This window comes from Sinocyclocheilus grahami, unplaced genomic scaffold, assembly GCF_001515645.1.
Source record: "Sinocyclocheilus grahami isolate Dianchi unplaced genomic scaffold, SAMN03320097.WGS_v1.1 scaffold1032.1, whole genome shotgun sequence".
Taxonomy (NCBI): Eukaryota; Metazoa; Chordata; class Actinopteri; order Cypriniformes; family Cyprinidae; genus Sinocyclocheilus; species Sinocyclocheilus grahami.
In genome coordinates this window covers 660,204-676,686 of record NW_015506211.1, presented here as the reverse complement: position 1 = coordinate 676,686, position 16,483 = coordinate 660,204, and the positions used below count along the sequence as shown (strand labels likewise).

The following is a 16,483-nucleotide window of genomic DNA, read 5'->3' as shown; positions in this document are numbered from 1 at the left end:
GCCCGCCTTCTGAAATACGAAATGTGCTGTGATTGGTTAGCTGGGCCAGTGTGTGTTGTGATTGGCAGCACTCGGCGTCTGGTCGGAAAATGTCATGCCCCTTACCATAGCCAGCTTCAGTGTAAATATTGCGTCAATATCAAATCAAATTTGAGCGCGATTTAAACCCGGATGATTGTAACCCCTAAGTTCGTCTGTCTTGGGAAAGCTAGCGTGTCTCCGACTTAGTGATAACACTCGTTGCCTTCTCTAGTGCAGCTCAACCAGGTCTCGTCCCATTCGTCGATCTTTGTGATATCACAAATCCAGGAAAATATGCGTTGTAGTCCAAACGAGTCGTTCGTTGTAGTTTTTGAAAAGTGACTTCTGTTAAATAAAATATCTCCTTTTGAAGTGGACTTTGAGGTTTGTAACTTTGCAGATCTTTTTTATGCTCAAACAGCAACATTACAGACTAACTAAAGTTAAGAAAGCTAAGAAAAAGTGAAAAAGCATAATAGCACCCTTTAAGGCCTTTCCACACTGAGCGCGATAAAGCGAAACGAGTATCAGATGCGCTGGAATAAAACAATAGATTTCTATGGATGCTTCCACATAGACCGCGAACATTCGCGCACCGAAATACGAATGTTTTTTTTTTCGAACCAGTCTGACGAATCTTTTCAGTTTCGCAAAGCGAAAACACGGGCCATCCAATAAGATTTGAGCTAGGATCACGTGACCGGAGCAGCTGCTGTTGCACAAAAAGGCAAGAGTGGTGCCGCTGTTTCGAAAACCAGTGTAAACAAACACCCGGATAAGAGAAGAGAGTGGGTGCGGAGTTCTTGTTATCATTGGTATTTGAGAACAGATTTATTCTCACATGTTCTTTATACAGAATAAAATTTCTATTAATTGTCCACTGAATTATGTAATCACAGTAGAGCACCGTCCGTTTTCTTCCACGAGCGCGAGTGTTACGAGTCAGAGCACGTTCACTCTTTTTCTACACATATGAAAGCAAATAGACATGATTGTGACGATATATTTTCTGTATGTGTTTTGTATGCAGCTCATGGGATTTTTATAGCAATAAAGGATGTTTATGACAAATATTTGCAGTGTAGCGTTATTAAACATACAAAGAGTGCATGTGTCTGCTTATTAATCAAAATCAACTATAGATCACAATTGGAAGTTATTACAAGCACTCGATGATGGTTTAAAGTGTAAGCAAATACATTAATAATTACATACATTTTCAAGTGTAGCTTGATGCTAATTGTACTTCTAATTGTATTTCAGGATGTAGCCTATTCTTGTAAGCATTATAGATAGTTTGTTTCTGGTGTAGAACCTTGTTTATCTTAATTTAATGCTGTATATTGAGCAGTGGATGATGTTAAATCCATTTACGAGATACATATCAGGAAAAATGCATTACTGGTCGGCGCCACCTAGCGTGCAGGTGTGGATTAGCAGAAGGCGAACATTCGTTTCGCATTCGGTGTGAAAGCACCGTTCGTCGCGATTCGCCTCGCTTTTTCGCATCGCGCTCAGTGTGGAAAGGCCTTTACAGCTGGCAGCCATGTAATATACGATTAACTTTCTGTTAAGTCAGCCAAACTGTAAAGCAAGCCAACTGGTTAAGGAGCTTTGTTTGCACGGAACAAAAATCTTGGGAAACGGTTTTGTCTTCCATTGATCAATTTTTAAAAATGATTCCCCCTTTTAGTTATGGCCACTCCATGATGACATGAATGAAAGCATATTTGAGTTACTAAACATTTACACAAAAGGAGGTACATCTTGTGAAAATCTAATGGGAAAAAAGGGAAAAACTGCATTTTGGCAAGTGAAACTGATGATTATTTTAACGTTTCTTTGTAATTCCCATTATTCTCACTGGTGATTACCATTAAAATACTGAAAATACATACGTTTTTATGGTTGAATGTGAAAAAAGCAAGCAGATATTCTCTCCAAGTCATTTTAAGTGCACAGCATTGAGAAACATACGATTACTTTTAGATCTCAGTAAACCTTGCAAGGGGCTTGGTCTGCCTTTGAACACAAACACGCATACACTGCAGCTCCCTAAAGAAAGCCTTTACAGGAGAGACTGTCACTCAATCAGAGAGCAACTGGCATACTGCAAACCAGCTCCAATTGCACCCTGCAGCTATATTTCTCTCTAAAATGCACCGTGTCAGGGTTACCAGTGGTAACCAGCGATACACAAAGAAAATCAGCCATCCAAATGTGCTTCTCTCGACCTCGGAAGAGTGACACATTCAGCAAACATTTTAATATAAGATAAAAGACGAAAATCACAGTGATGGGACATTAGAGATTTAAAAAAAGGACTTCCTGCTTTGCACCTTACAAACTGGAAATGAGTAGACCAGCAGCTGTCTCTCATTAGGAGAGATGGTGCGATATGTTCAGAATGGAGCACTAGCTTGCTTCTTACTGCATACTTGAGAATATACACTTGTATGAGACATAATAAATAAATACACTACTGTTCGAAAGAAATTGGTTAGCGGAAGAAACTCAAAAAATATTGAAAACTTTTACTGACTTTTGCACGGTTGTGTTTGTGAAACTGTAAACATTATGCACTAGGACTGGTCACATGACCCAAGTTGTTTACTTAGCCGACTGGGATCCGGTTATCTTGGAAATATTGTTATTTTTGCCAGTCTGATAAAATAACGAGTCAAGAAAGAAACTGAAATTTGAGGCTTGAAAGAGAAAGTGTGGTGAATAACACAGCAGGTCAAACATCCAGAAACCTGCACACTGTCCACGATAAACATACTACACACCGAAAAATAATACAAGTATTATGCTATTCAGAACACAGCCACTGACTACCTCAACCAAACCTCTCAATACGAGTACTCATCCCACACAAGCTGGTCTGGGATGGAATCGAGGCCAGAACTGTGCGGTGAACAGCTGTCTTTAAAATGCCCAGGCTTCTCCATTATTCTTCTTAGATGAGATTTTGTAGGACCGTACAACCAAACAGGTCTACGTGTGAAGCTACGCTCTAACTTGGGAAGATACCCGAGCCGTAACACCAGCTAAGGAAACAACCCAGACTGCATTACGCAACAGTGGGCTGCAGTGAGCTCATTCTGTCTCTCTGGCTCGAAGCCATCCACCTGCTCAGGCCCAGAGGATCCCAGACCACAGGCATTGTTCCTAACAACTGGTCAGGTGTGCAGAGTGTTCCTAACCACCGCCGCTGAGGGATTAACACACAGCTAACTAATTACAGCGCGAGAGCGGAGTCAACCTCAGCAGAAACTGAAAGGAATTACAGAATACTGTTTCGGATGATTTAGTTAGCTTGTGCAAACACTGAGCAGTGAACTGGCATGTCTCATAATTAGTGTTATTATTATTATTATTATGCTTCTGCAGATTAATAGACAAGAAAGTAACAAGACTCCATCTTTGTGGTCAACATGTGCATCTGTTTGAGCACATTTGAGACTTGTAAGAACACAGCGTGTCTTTATTGCAGCACTTTAGCTTTAGTAATAGTATTTGATATGTAACTTAACGCAAAGATTTTATAGTCATTTAAAACTAAAACCCGGAAAAGTTTTTTTGTTGCCGTAGAATGACATATGTTCACTGAAAAATGTAATGAAATAAAACATTTTAATTCAACCAGTCCCTAAGGAACCATTTCACATTTTAACTTGATGCACTAAAATAACTAAAACTGACATAAAAAAAAATATTAAAGACTATATTGACATTAAAAAGTAACCCCAAAAAATTTAACAATAGTTACAGTAGTATCTCATTAACACCAAAAACAGACTACATGTAAAGACATCCTCAGAATAAGATTGCTTTCAAACATTTTTGAGGCAAGTCTGTTTCAATTTTTTTTTTTTGCTCGTCTGTTTATTTTTTACATGCATTAATTATTTGCACGAAGAATTAGTTATAACATATTTTACAAAGCTTCAAGCAAAGTTAACAGGAAAATAATTTTCACAATCATATTCTAGTTCTTAGTATCTTTTGCAGCATGGTGATAAAATGCACCAACGCAGCAAGATGTGACCGTGTCAGTAAAAGAATCCTGTTGCTTTATTGGGATATGAGGGAATCGGAGAGCTACCTACTGCATGCAGTTATGTGGCTCATATCCTTCTCAGGCGCAAGCAGCACACCCGAAATAGATCACGAAAAACAGAAAATAAATCAAAGGGCAAGAAGCAGCCCACTGAGAGACACTGGCTGTGTAACTTATGACGGATGCTAGCGTTTGGGAACAAATGAAGTCGTGAGGTACGCTGAAGTAGGCCTATCTGTGCTTTCATCAGACTTGTCTGATAAGAATTTGAGATGCCGTGTGTGGCTGTGAAACAAGATTCCACAACCGCCAATTCAGGTGCTTACAAGCGTGCAAGAAAAGATGATCTGAAGAGCTAGACAGATGCCAAAGAATTAAAAAACAGATGTTTTCTAATAGATGGCTGATCAAAATTAAGATGAATAATGAGTACCAAACACAATGAGGATGTTTAAAAGCACTAAAGATTTCACTGATGCCATGAACAAGCAATACACACCGTTCATTCTTATACTAAAGGACTTGCATCTGCTTATCCGCTTTCCTCAAATGTGAGCCTGGAGCACAAAAGCAGTGTTATGTCGCTGTAGCAATAGCCAACAATACATTGTATGAGTCAAAATTATAGATTTTTCTTTTATGCCAAAAATCATTAGGATATTAAGTAAAGATCAAGTTCCTTGAAGATATTTTGTAAATTTCCTACTGTAAATATATCAAAACTTAATGTTTGATTAGTAATATGCATTGCTAAGAACTTCATTTGGACAACTTTAAAGATGATTTTCTCAATATTTAGATTTTTTTGCACCCTCAGATTCCAGATTTTCAAATATTGTCCGATCCTAACAAACCACACATCAATGGGAAGCTTATTTATTCAGCTTTCAGATGATGTATAAATCTTAATTTCGAAAAATTGACCCTTATGAATGATTTTGTGCTCTAGGGTCACATATAAGGCAGTCTCTTTTCACCGGTACACCAGAATCAGAATAGAGGGCAAAGAGAGCAAAGAAATAAAAAAATTCAGCTTTGAGATACCACCTTTCAAATACAATCTTACAAACCCATCAAATTAAACGTGTTCAGACTAAGGTCTCGTCTGAAATCTCTGTTGTATCGTTCGCACTGGCTTCCTGTCCTAATCTTGAAGAGAAAAAATGAAGCAACACAAATATACTAAAACAAACTACTGTAGGAACTTCCCTGGAGAACATGAAGGCAGCAGAAATGGAAATTAGAGGATATATACACCATATATACACCTTTTTTTTTATATAACACCATATATAAAAGTTTGAGGTCAGTAAGATTTAAAAAAAAAAAGCTTTTATTCAGCAAGGATTGATGAAATTAAGCAAAATGACAGAAAAGGCGTATAATGTATAGTGTATAAAAGATTTCTATATCAAATAAATGCTGTACTTTTAAACAGTCTATTCATCAAAGAATCCCGAAAAATGTTTCTCGAGCAGCAGATCAGCATATTATACTGATTTCTGAAGGATCATGTGACACTGAAGACTGCAGTAATGATGCTGAAAATACAGCTGCGCATCTGAAAATAGGTATATTTTATAAAATCAACTTACCAGTTCACAATACTCAAAAACAAGCAGGAAAGGGATGGCCTCCACACACTGACCAAGACATTGCAGTATATTGGGATGCTGAAGAACCCTGTAAACACACAATTAATGAAAAACATTAATCTAACCATACATAACAGAACACTAAAAATTAAAAGCAGATATTTTCTGCTCATGTAATCAAGTTTTTTTTTTTCTCTAAACAAAATGTAAGTGGTAGGATGGTGGCTTTTGGAGGGTTGGTTGGGTTGTGATCCGCCTCAAGTCAAACTAACCCATCTCTGTGATATTTGCAGTCTAGATATGATAGGAGTGCCTCCCTAAATGAAATTCTGATCTCTTAGTAATGTAATAACACAACTCTCCACACCAAGCATCATGATCTTAACTCACTGTTTACATCTGTAATAAAACAAGTAATACATGACATCTAATAATTACAGTTAGAGGTTTGAATAAAACATATATGAGCGGTAATATTAGCGAAGCTTGTCTTAAAGGGCTAGTTCACCCAAAAATGAAAATTCTGTCATTAATTACTCACCCTCGTGTCGTTCCAAACCTGTAAGACCTTCGTTCATCTTCGGAACACAAATTAAGATATTTTTGATGAAATCTGAGGGCTCTCTGACCCTCCCATAGACAGCAAGGTAACTACCACGGTCAAGGTCCAGAAAAGTACCAAGATGATCGACAAAGTAGTCCGTGTGACATCAGCGGTTCAACTGTAAAGTTACGAAGCTACGAGAATACTTTTTTGCGCAAAGAAAACAAAAATAACTACTTTATTCCACATTTTCGTCTCTACTGCGTCCAAAGTGACTTCTCGCATTCTCGTAGCTTCGTAACTTTACAGTTGAACCGCTGATGTCACACGGACTACTTTGTCGATCATCTTGGTACTTTTCTGGACCTTGACCGTGGTAGTTACCTTGCTGTCTATGGGAGGGTCAGAGAGCCCTCAGATTCCATCAAAAATATCTTAATTTGTGTTCCGAAGATGAACGAAGGTCTTACAGGTTTGGAACGACACGAGGGTGAGTAATTAATGACAGAATTTGCATTTTGGGGTGAACTATCCCTTTAATAAACACCACTAATAAAAGCACAGCCTAACATGATTTACCCAGTCACGAGCCAACTAAATCCCAATGGATAAACTCAAGTCCCACCCTACATTATTTGGTTTCAAAGTTGACGTGCTTACAGTAAAACGTAGATCAAAACTATTGAAATAATCAATGTTAAAATAAATAATAATGAAAGGCCCTCTCACCTGTACAGGTCTCCCTGCTGCAGGAACTCATTCTGCTCTTTGGAGCTGGCGTTGGCCTTCAGCTCTCTGACAACCGCTCGGGCGACTCCAGGGTCCACATAGATCTCACTCAGCAGAACCTGTCAGAACCAGACAAATAACTTTGATAAAGAACACCACAATGGACCAATCCAACACTGACAAGTGCTTCAGAAAGAAACCGCAAACAAGGCCTGTTATGCGTATCACAGCACAGCAGGTGGCTCAGACGAGGATGTTCCCATGGCTCAGCTAGCCAGGAAAAAGCATCAGGAAACAAGGTTTTCCCATAAGTCTTAATCTCGGTAAACACATCCACACACAGGCTGCAGGAGGACAGCCTGAGTGCCGTATAATGCTCCCTCGTAAACGTCAAACTCTGGCCCCTGAGGGCCCCCGGCATAGAGATGAGAGCAAGTACTAACAAGATCACGAGATGTGATTATTTAAGACGAATCCTCAGGAGAAATTGTACATTTGTCCTTGACAAATTCTTCAGAAGTCACTGCTTTGCTTTCACACAATGTGTGTCGCAAGACCCAAGTCTATCAATACACCTTCACACTTTCAGTGTACAATATAAACACAGGAAGACAAGCTTACCTTTCCAAACCAGCCGTTCCCGATCTCCTGAATGTAATTGAGAGAGTTTCGAGCCACGTGAGGACCTGATGAGACGTCTACAAGACCGAAAATCAGACAAACATTGAGAAGGATCAATGCGACCAAATAAACAGCAAACGAAAGGAAAAGGAAAAAGTCACTGTAATGCTTCAGCTACTCTGAATGCAACGCTTAAAACGAATGTCCTGAAGAAAGCCAACAGAATTACTCCTAAGTGGTTATGTAAGGCTGACCCTTTATTCATCATAATACGGTTTCTTTTAGAAGTATTTTGAAAGCAGTTCATCTACTTCATCCAGTAAATGTAAAGACTTCAGCGCTGTGTGTTTTACTCAATTTAATTCGTGCTTTTTTAATGCAGCGCAGTGTTTACTTGCCTCATGATCTGCCTGAAAAGCATGCTACACCACATCACACATTCATCAGCTGACATTAACTCTTGAGATCACAGGTCACACTGATGTTTATTCTTACTATTCTCACTAGATGTAATATAACACATCAGGCTGTGTTTGTTTGTCAAGTTAACTATGTGTACCATGCACCTTGTCACCGAAGCCTCCACATCCCAACAATATTTCTGATTAATCGTGTTGAGAGAAATAAAAAAAATACATAAATCTTTTAGAATGCTGTATGTTCTCCAGTTTTAGTCAAGTTTTAGTCAATAGTTGATGCAAAGGATTTTTTTTTTAAAGATTTTCTTTTATTTTGTTTCTCAAATAATATGCACTTATAAAATAAAAAAGGTTATGTCACACCACAGTACATATCAATTACTCAAGCACACATACAGCAATGTCATATGGATATATGTTTGATACATCTTTGAAGGTAGCGTTTTTATTATGGCGAATGACTGTTTACTAAAATTGCACTAAATTCTGGCTCATGACAGTGAGGAGAATGAGACGAGCTGATTGAACCTACCATTCAAAAGTTTAGGGGCAGATCGAATTTGTAATTTTTTTTTTAAGAAATGTATACTTTTATCTAGCTTGGATACATTAAATTGATCAAACGTGACGGCAAAGACACTTACGATGCTACAAAAGATTTATATTTAAAACAAATGTTGTTCTTTTGAAAAAAAAGTCACAAAACCACAAAACCCTAACTGCGGTATTAATTAAAAATTTTTTTTTCTTGAGCAGCATATTAGAATGATTTCTGAAGGATCATGTGACACTGAAGACTGGCGTAATGATGCTGGAAATTCAGCTTAGCATTTCATTTTAAAATATATTTACATAGAATTTTACATGGTTATTTTACATGGCAATAATATTTCACAATATTTTTGTTATTACTGTATTTTGGATCAAATAAATGCACCCTTAGTGAGCATAAGAGACTACTTTCAAAAGCATTAAAATATCTCACAGACCCCCAAACTTTGAATAGTAGAACATCTTTGTACTCAATGCAAAAGAGTGCATTTGCAGATGTGCTGAGAGGGCAAGGCACATGTTTCTGACCTGTTATCCGGGGCAACTGGAGGTGAGGGGGTCCAGGGAGGGGCACAGGTGGAACAGCGAGTGTGTAAACCTCCGCAGGCGACTGCATAGAGGGGGTGTCCTCTGCTGGGGGCGTGAAATCAACCTCATCCTCAAAGTGGTCTTCAAACTCCTGAATCACATTTGAAATGAAAACTAGCGACAATCAAGAAATACTCTTGAACCGTTCAAACGGTAAAGACAGAAATTGCTACAAACGATATAGACTTCAGACACAGAATGATGCGAGAGAGCATTTCACTCACCTTAAAGTTGATCTCTTGCTCTTTGCAGCAGGAAGCACAGTTGAGCAGCAGTACCACAAGGGCCACCGACACAGCCAGAGACAACAGCAGCGGGATGATCAGAGAGAAATCCACATATCCAGCAGCCTCTGCTGAGCACAAACACCTGATTAAAGCTCAGTGTGTTACGCAGCAGATGGATGGTAATGGAGCGATAATCTTTTAGAGGGAATCCCTTGTGTAGAAAGCAGGATTATATGAAAAGAGAGAGACTCATTTAATCATTCCTGTGCTCCAGGACACTGATCTGCTTAGGCAGTAGTTTGTCTTGCACAATTAGCTGACAAGGATGTGCATGTATGGATAATATGCTAAGACAGATCTTTCATCAGTGGCTGGCATGATCTCCCATAATAGTAATAAATGTGGCTTCAGTAATCCTACAAGCCACACACAGAGCCATGAAACATGAGTAAAGACGGGGCTATTTTGAACACTTACTCATAAAAGGTGGTTTGCAGTACACAGGTCTTAGTGTGTGTGAGATTTTCATCTGATGTAAACTTCAATAAAGCATTAGAGTTTGGAAAAGATGCGTTAAACATTTTTAACTATCTTTACCTAAGTGTTTAAGTCACAGGAACAGTTCGGTATAGCAGCGGGAAGAAAAACAAAACTTGTTTCTTTATTTTATTTTCTATGTATCTATGCTTTACTAAACAAACAAAGCCTGTCAATGCTGCTGCAACTAGCTGCAAAATACTCTTCATACGGGGCAGTCGTGACATAATGGTTAGAGAGTCGGACTTGTAACCCGAAGGTTGCGGGTTCGAGTCTCAGGTCTGGCAGGAATTGTCGCTCTCAGCGCGCTCTTCCATCCTAAATACCACGACTGAGGCGAGACCCTTGAGCAAGGCACCGAACCCCCAACTGCTCCAGATGTGTGTTCACGGTGTGTGTGTGTGTGTGTGTGTGTGTTCACTACTGTGTGTGTGCACTTGGATGGATGAAATGCAGAGCACAAATTCCGAGTATGGGTCACCTTGGCCACTTCACTCACTTTATAGACAGACAGCTGTCAGGATGAGCCTTTATGTAAAATGGAAATATGTGCGTGAATTTCAAAGATTTACAGATAAGGACACAACCTTAAGACACAAGCTATACACTAAGGAAAACAGGTGTCAAATGTATTAAACAACAATGCATGTCATGTTTAAGATCATACACTTTTCCCACAGCAACTTATTCTGTTCTCTGTTATTTTTATAGTACAAAAAGAGTATAGATAATGGTATACCAGTCCCATCCTAGTGGGGAATCTCATAAATACTATTTACGTTCTCTTTTCAAAGTTTTTTTAAAGAAATTAATAGAGCCCGACCGATATGGGTTTTATGGGGGCCGATACCGATAATAGGGAGTAAAAAAAGACAGACACCGATATATCGGCCGATATTCTTTATGTTTAGACTATATTATAGTACAGTATAGTCAAAAGTTTGGACACACTTTCCATTCATGCACTTAACAGTAAAGACTTAAACAGTAAGTCTTTAAACAGTAAAGACTTAACAGTAAACACTTAAGTGCACTTAACAGTAAACTTCACTTATTATAAATAACTTAAATAACACAAATAGAACAATATATATATATAACTTGAATTAAGAAATTAAACAAGGTAACTGTGTAGGGCAAGCAAGCTACTGCCAAACCAACAGGGGCAGGTTTATACAGGAAGCACAGCTTTTTCAAATGTAAACATCTAAAATTAATAAATAATAATAATTAATAATATTATTTTTTTCACCAACTTTGTGTTGTGTATTTTTTGGTAATCAAATGAACATGAAGAAACATTCAAATTTAAATCGTCTTTTTGCAGTTTAAAGGGGTCATATGATGCTTTTTTTAAAGATCATTATTTTGTGTATTTGGTGTAACAGAATATGTTGACATGCTTTAATGTTCAAAAAACACATTATTTTTCAAATACTGTACATTATTTTAGTTCCTCTAGGCCCCGCCTCTCTCAAACGCTTCGTTTTCTACAAAGTCCCTCCTTCCGACAAGCGCAGTCTGCTCTGATTGGCCAGCTGACCCAGTGCATTGTGATTGGCCGAACACCGCAAGCACTCGTCGGAAATGTAACGCCCCTTACCATAATCGCATGTTAGAAGACGGGGGACATTGTTGTTTATTTACTTAGCATTGAGTCTCTCCAACTAGGTGACAACGTAGCGTTAAATCACCATTCAACACTCAAACCACCACCGCACTGCCGTCTATTGGACTGCAGAAATATACTAACTTTTCAATCTGCTACGTTACTGACTGTACTGACAAACTATGCTAACACCGTGTCCGTGCCGCAACAGGATGCGACAAAGCGACCGTTGAAAATCATTTGAACTTTGTGTCAGCACGTCATAAATAGAACGAGGCATCAGTTTACTGCATCCAGTGTAGACAACATCACTGATTATAATGGGTTCTATTCTACATCGGACACGAGCGGCGCGACAAAATACAATAGAGTTCTATTGTCGTGCCGCGCGATATGACCGATGTGATAAGCATGAGTTCTGTGCCGCGGCGAGGCTGGTATAAGCATTGACTGAGTGGCCGCGATCAGCTCCGGTGGCCGTAACACAGGCTTTAATGCGCCGCAGACGCGCGCCGTGATGCGCAGATCAGCTCTAGTCTCTAACGCCACTGAATCTGCTGTTAAAAATGAACCATCCATTCATCATATTATCATGCAAAACTAAGAATTAGAATCATTGTAATGTGACGATCAAATATAGGTGGGTGGCGGGCGGATAATTTGAAGCAGTGGAGTCTGGTGAAGTTTGAGCTCATCCGAACATCTCTACACTACAGTGACCTGGGTCAACAGTAGCAAACAATGCAGCGCGCTCTGCTGGACAAACTAAGTAATTACACCATTCAGAAGCATTTAATCTGCGTTATATGTTCTGCAAAAAATTTTTTATATCGGTGACATATCGGCGGCATATTCGCCGATATGACAGGCTCATATCAGCCGATAATATCAGCTAAATTATATATCAGTCGGGCTCTTGAAATTAATACTTTTATTCAGAAAGGATGCAAGCAAGCAAGCAAATTACTTATGCACCAGAACTTTAAAACGTATGCGTTTGGGCCAGTCATTTACATGAAAACAGCGTTTTGGGTCCTTAAAATGAAAACGATACCGTTATTGTCTCTGTGTAGACTACAAAATGCAAATTTGTGAAAACGGTGAAGTCATGTGCTTGCGTATTACATGTTCATGTTGTGTTTCTTCACAATGGTCCCAACTACCGGTCTGGCATGCATAATACTGCGCTTTTAGTCGTTTTCACAGATTTGTGTGAATGGGGGTCATTTTGACAATGTTATCGTCTCTATGCAGAAAAATGCAAAGGAAAAACTTTTCCGTTTTTAGGACATCATTGTTGTGTAAACGTGCCCTTACCCTCTAGCCACATTCCTTTGACTACAATGTACACCCGAAACCTTCAGTGCAGAGTCAAATGACAATATGTTCCAACACTGCAATTACACCGAGAGCTCTGGGATGTACATGAGAGACCTGTTGCTAGGCAGCCACGAGAGACAAGACCCAGGCACATGAAATAAACCCGAGTAAGTTCACTATAATACAAACAGCAAGTAATCAGTGACAACTGATTGTGTAGAAAGAACACCCAGCTGCCAAAAAACAAGATGGTAAATGTAATTGCTGCTTCCAGAACTAACACTTATATTTTTAGATTTATTTTAAACCTGATTTTACAAGCTAATCAAGTTATCTACATACAGCAAATCTGGTAGTGGTGACAAGATACCAGAAATGTTATTTTGCAAACATGTGCAATGAACAGACAGCATCATTTACTTCAAATGACAAAGCATGGTATGAATGAAAGCCCAAACTTTATGGATTTTATGAAAAATAAAACAAATAATGATCAAGATAAGTACACTCACAAGTATTCAAGCTCTAAGAAATATACAGTAGTACATTTTATTTGATCATTACACCACACAACATTTTTAGAATCAATCATTTGAAACATTTCTAAGAACTTGGTGCTTTAAATGAGATTTTTTTCATTTTATCATGAACATTCTTACATGTCATTGACCCACAAACAGAAGTACGCGTCTTGACACTTTGACACCAGTCTTTCTCAGACATTAATATCTCCGGTTGCTGATATTTCTTTCATGAAAACCAGCTGACACCAAATGTGTTAAACTGTTGATATCCATCTTCCTTGGTTACACTCATCCTTATACACGCACAAAAAAAATGTGGGGGATTTTTGTCCTAATTTCAATATGGTTATCAATCACAAAACTGTGTACATATTGTACACATATTATACAAACTCTCTAGGGGTAACCTGGGGTTAATCAAGGGCACAGCAGTTCATATATGAGCCCTTACAGTGTGTGAACGAACAATTTTACAACACCCAACTTTGCAGAAAGGAGGTCAGAGGTTTAATTATTAATAATAAGTGGTGTCTCGTTCACATCAACAGTTTCAGATATAAAGAGCATGGTATCCCGAGTGAGAGCACTTGATTACTTATTTCTTGAGTTGAGAGTAAATCAATAACAATGCTGCATCATGTGCTCAAGCAATCAAAGGCCGAAATGCCAATGCATCTGTGCCCAAGCGAGAGCAAAAGGAGGCAGGCTTCCAGCACAGTAACAGCATAGGTTATGAGGGGTTGAGAGATGTGTTGATCATTACGGCGTCAGACTGAACCCCTGCTCCTCTGATGAGTGACGAGCAGTGGGCAGCAGCACAATCACCTCCCCATTTGTTCTTCTTATCGGAGTCATGAGTTTATATCATGACTTGGCAAGCAGCACAAATTATTCAACTGCTTCTCAGGCCAATAAACACCAAGCTGTCAGCTCTTATTTCAGCTCTCTTGCATAATGAAGTGATGTTCGCTCACACAGAAGTGGAGATGACCCAATTGGACAGGGTGTTGTTTTCTGGATTTGGCATACATGTGGACAGATTCAGGTGGAGTTTTAGACGGTCCACTTGCTACTGCCTTACGGGTTTGAAGTAAGGATGCAACACGATGACACTAATCATCCAACAAACTAATCGATTATTGATTTTAGATTTAAAAGCTGCATGAAAACAAAACTAGAGCTTTGCGGGTTCTGTTAGCTTTGAGGTCATTCACATCTAGTGTAAACTGACAAATTAGTATGCATATGCATCTAGAATTCTTAGTCTTTCTTTTCCAGGAAAACAAAATATAAAATACAGATGGAGCTTGCGAGCAGAGACAAGTTGCATAGAACAGGGTTTCTCATACATTGATTTATTTGTGGCGGCACAAATAGACCGCCACAAATAGTTTCCAAAAGGCTTTGACTCCGCTGAACAAACACGAGCACTGCATGTTTCAAAATCAAAACACGGCACGGGTGCACAATATAACATGCAAGATGAAATGAAAATGACATCGAACATTTTCTAAAGATAGACTTCCTTCAGAAACACAGTGATATAAAAACACCAGCGCCTCGTTTTGATTTTTAAACATGCAGTACGTGTTCATGTTTATTCAACGAAGCCTTTTGGAAAATCGGTCAGTTTTGATACTGTGGCGAGCGCCACAAATAAATAAATTTATGGAAAACATCCCACAGCACAACCAACTGAGCCCAACTTCAGTCTACTCATCACTTTAACTTTAACTGAGTTTGTAGCCGGCGCCATAGCCAGACTGATAAACACACACAGACCGGAAGTTAACTTCGGGCCATGCACGTGCGCCCGATCAAACCGTCTATATAAAACTTGAACCATCAGAATCGGCATCGGCCGATCACCATGACAAGAAATCGGTACTCAGTATCGGCTGCAAAAATCCTGATCGGAGCATCCCTAAAAATAACTGATAAAATCAATCACTGCTATTTTTTCAGACAGATGAAGTTGTAGGCTAATTTTAACATATTTGTAGACGCTATAAAACAAAAGAGCTGTAAAAATTCTAAAACATCTTTTAGAGCTCCTTGTTTTCAGTTTTCAAAATCCATTTGAAAAATATATTACACATTAATGAATAAATCTGTATATATAAATGTATCATGTTTGTATTTTTATTCATGTAAACCAGGGGTTTTCAACCTTTTAGGACATGCCAAGTTTGTCTAATTTCACTCGCGCTCCCCCACACCATTACTGTACGAACTAAATATACTACACAAATATCCATTAAAGATACAGAAGTTACTTAGTTAAGAGCAGCGAGTGAATTCTCTATTGCTGTTTGATTAATATTATTAACATAAGAAATGCACGGATCCGTTATACTGATGTACATTCAATATTTAAAAACAGAACAATAAAACAGAACAGTATCTAAAATATGCGTGTTAGAGAATGTACAAATGGTTAACATTGTTTGCGTCATATACGTCAGAAAAGCAGGTCTGTGCTTTTTTTTTTTTTCTTCTTCTGGCTAACTTAGTTGCTATTCTTGGCTGAATAACTCTAGGTTTTCAAAAGCCTTTTAAAATTAAATATGTACACAGTTTGGATTAAATAAAAGTATAGTCAAATTTTTTAATTAGCATGTTGTTGTGTTTTGCTTTGGTACCAAAATTGGTACCGAGAATCATGGATTTCACTGGTATTGGTACCAAATACTGAAATTTTGGTACCGTGACAAAACTATCGGAGACGATTTAATCGTGCGATTATGAAATCGAAGAAATCGTTCACAATAATGACAGCTGTTTGCATAGCTTCTCAGTGAACTACAACTCTGTGTAGTAAATGCTGCTCCATCCAAGAGCACGTGAAAATACCACATTTAATAACATGTTTTTACTCCAAACTCACTTCATAACGTCAGTCGAGTGTTTGAAATAAATCCTTCTGTGAGATGACGTGGCTTCTTACACAGAATAAGGCACGCAACATATTTCATAGTATTTAAGCAGCGATAAAGGCTATGTCGATTAGCATTGCATTATTATATACTTTATTATAATAAAAATTATAATAAGACGAACTCAGATAAACCATATATTGTCGTAGTCGTGTGTTTATTAGTCACGTTGAGTAGACAGTTAAATCTTCTGTTTAT

The 16,483-nt window shown here is 38.4% G+C and overlaps 1 protein-coding gene across 1 annotated transcript in view; it reads right to left on the bottom strand.

Annotated features, from left to right (window-relative positions):
- The window catches only part of LOC107565858 (serine/threonine-protein kinase LMTK2-like), a 23,825-nt gene extending 13,702 nt beyond the window's left edge, over positions 1–10,123 (bottom strand). The window contains exons 1-6 of the mRNA XM_016251146.1: positions 10,099–10,123; positions 9,357–9,487; positions 9,073–9,223; positions 7,574–7,650; positions 6,953–7,071; positions 5,680–5,767 (exon numbers count right to left, since the gene is read on the bottom strand). Coding sequence (XP_016106632.1) covers positions 5,680–5,767; positions 6,953–7,071; positions 7,574–7,650; positions 9,073–9,223; positions 9,357–9,487; positions 10,099–10,123 — 591 coding nt within the window. The remainder of the gene's footprint in view (positions 1–5,679; positions 5,768–6,952; positions 7,072–7,573; positions 7,651–9,072; positions 9,224–9,356; positions 9,488–10,098) is intronic.
- Between the last annotated feature and the right edge of the window lie 6,360 nt (positions 10,124–16,483).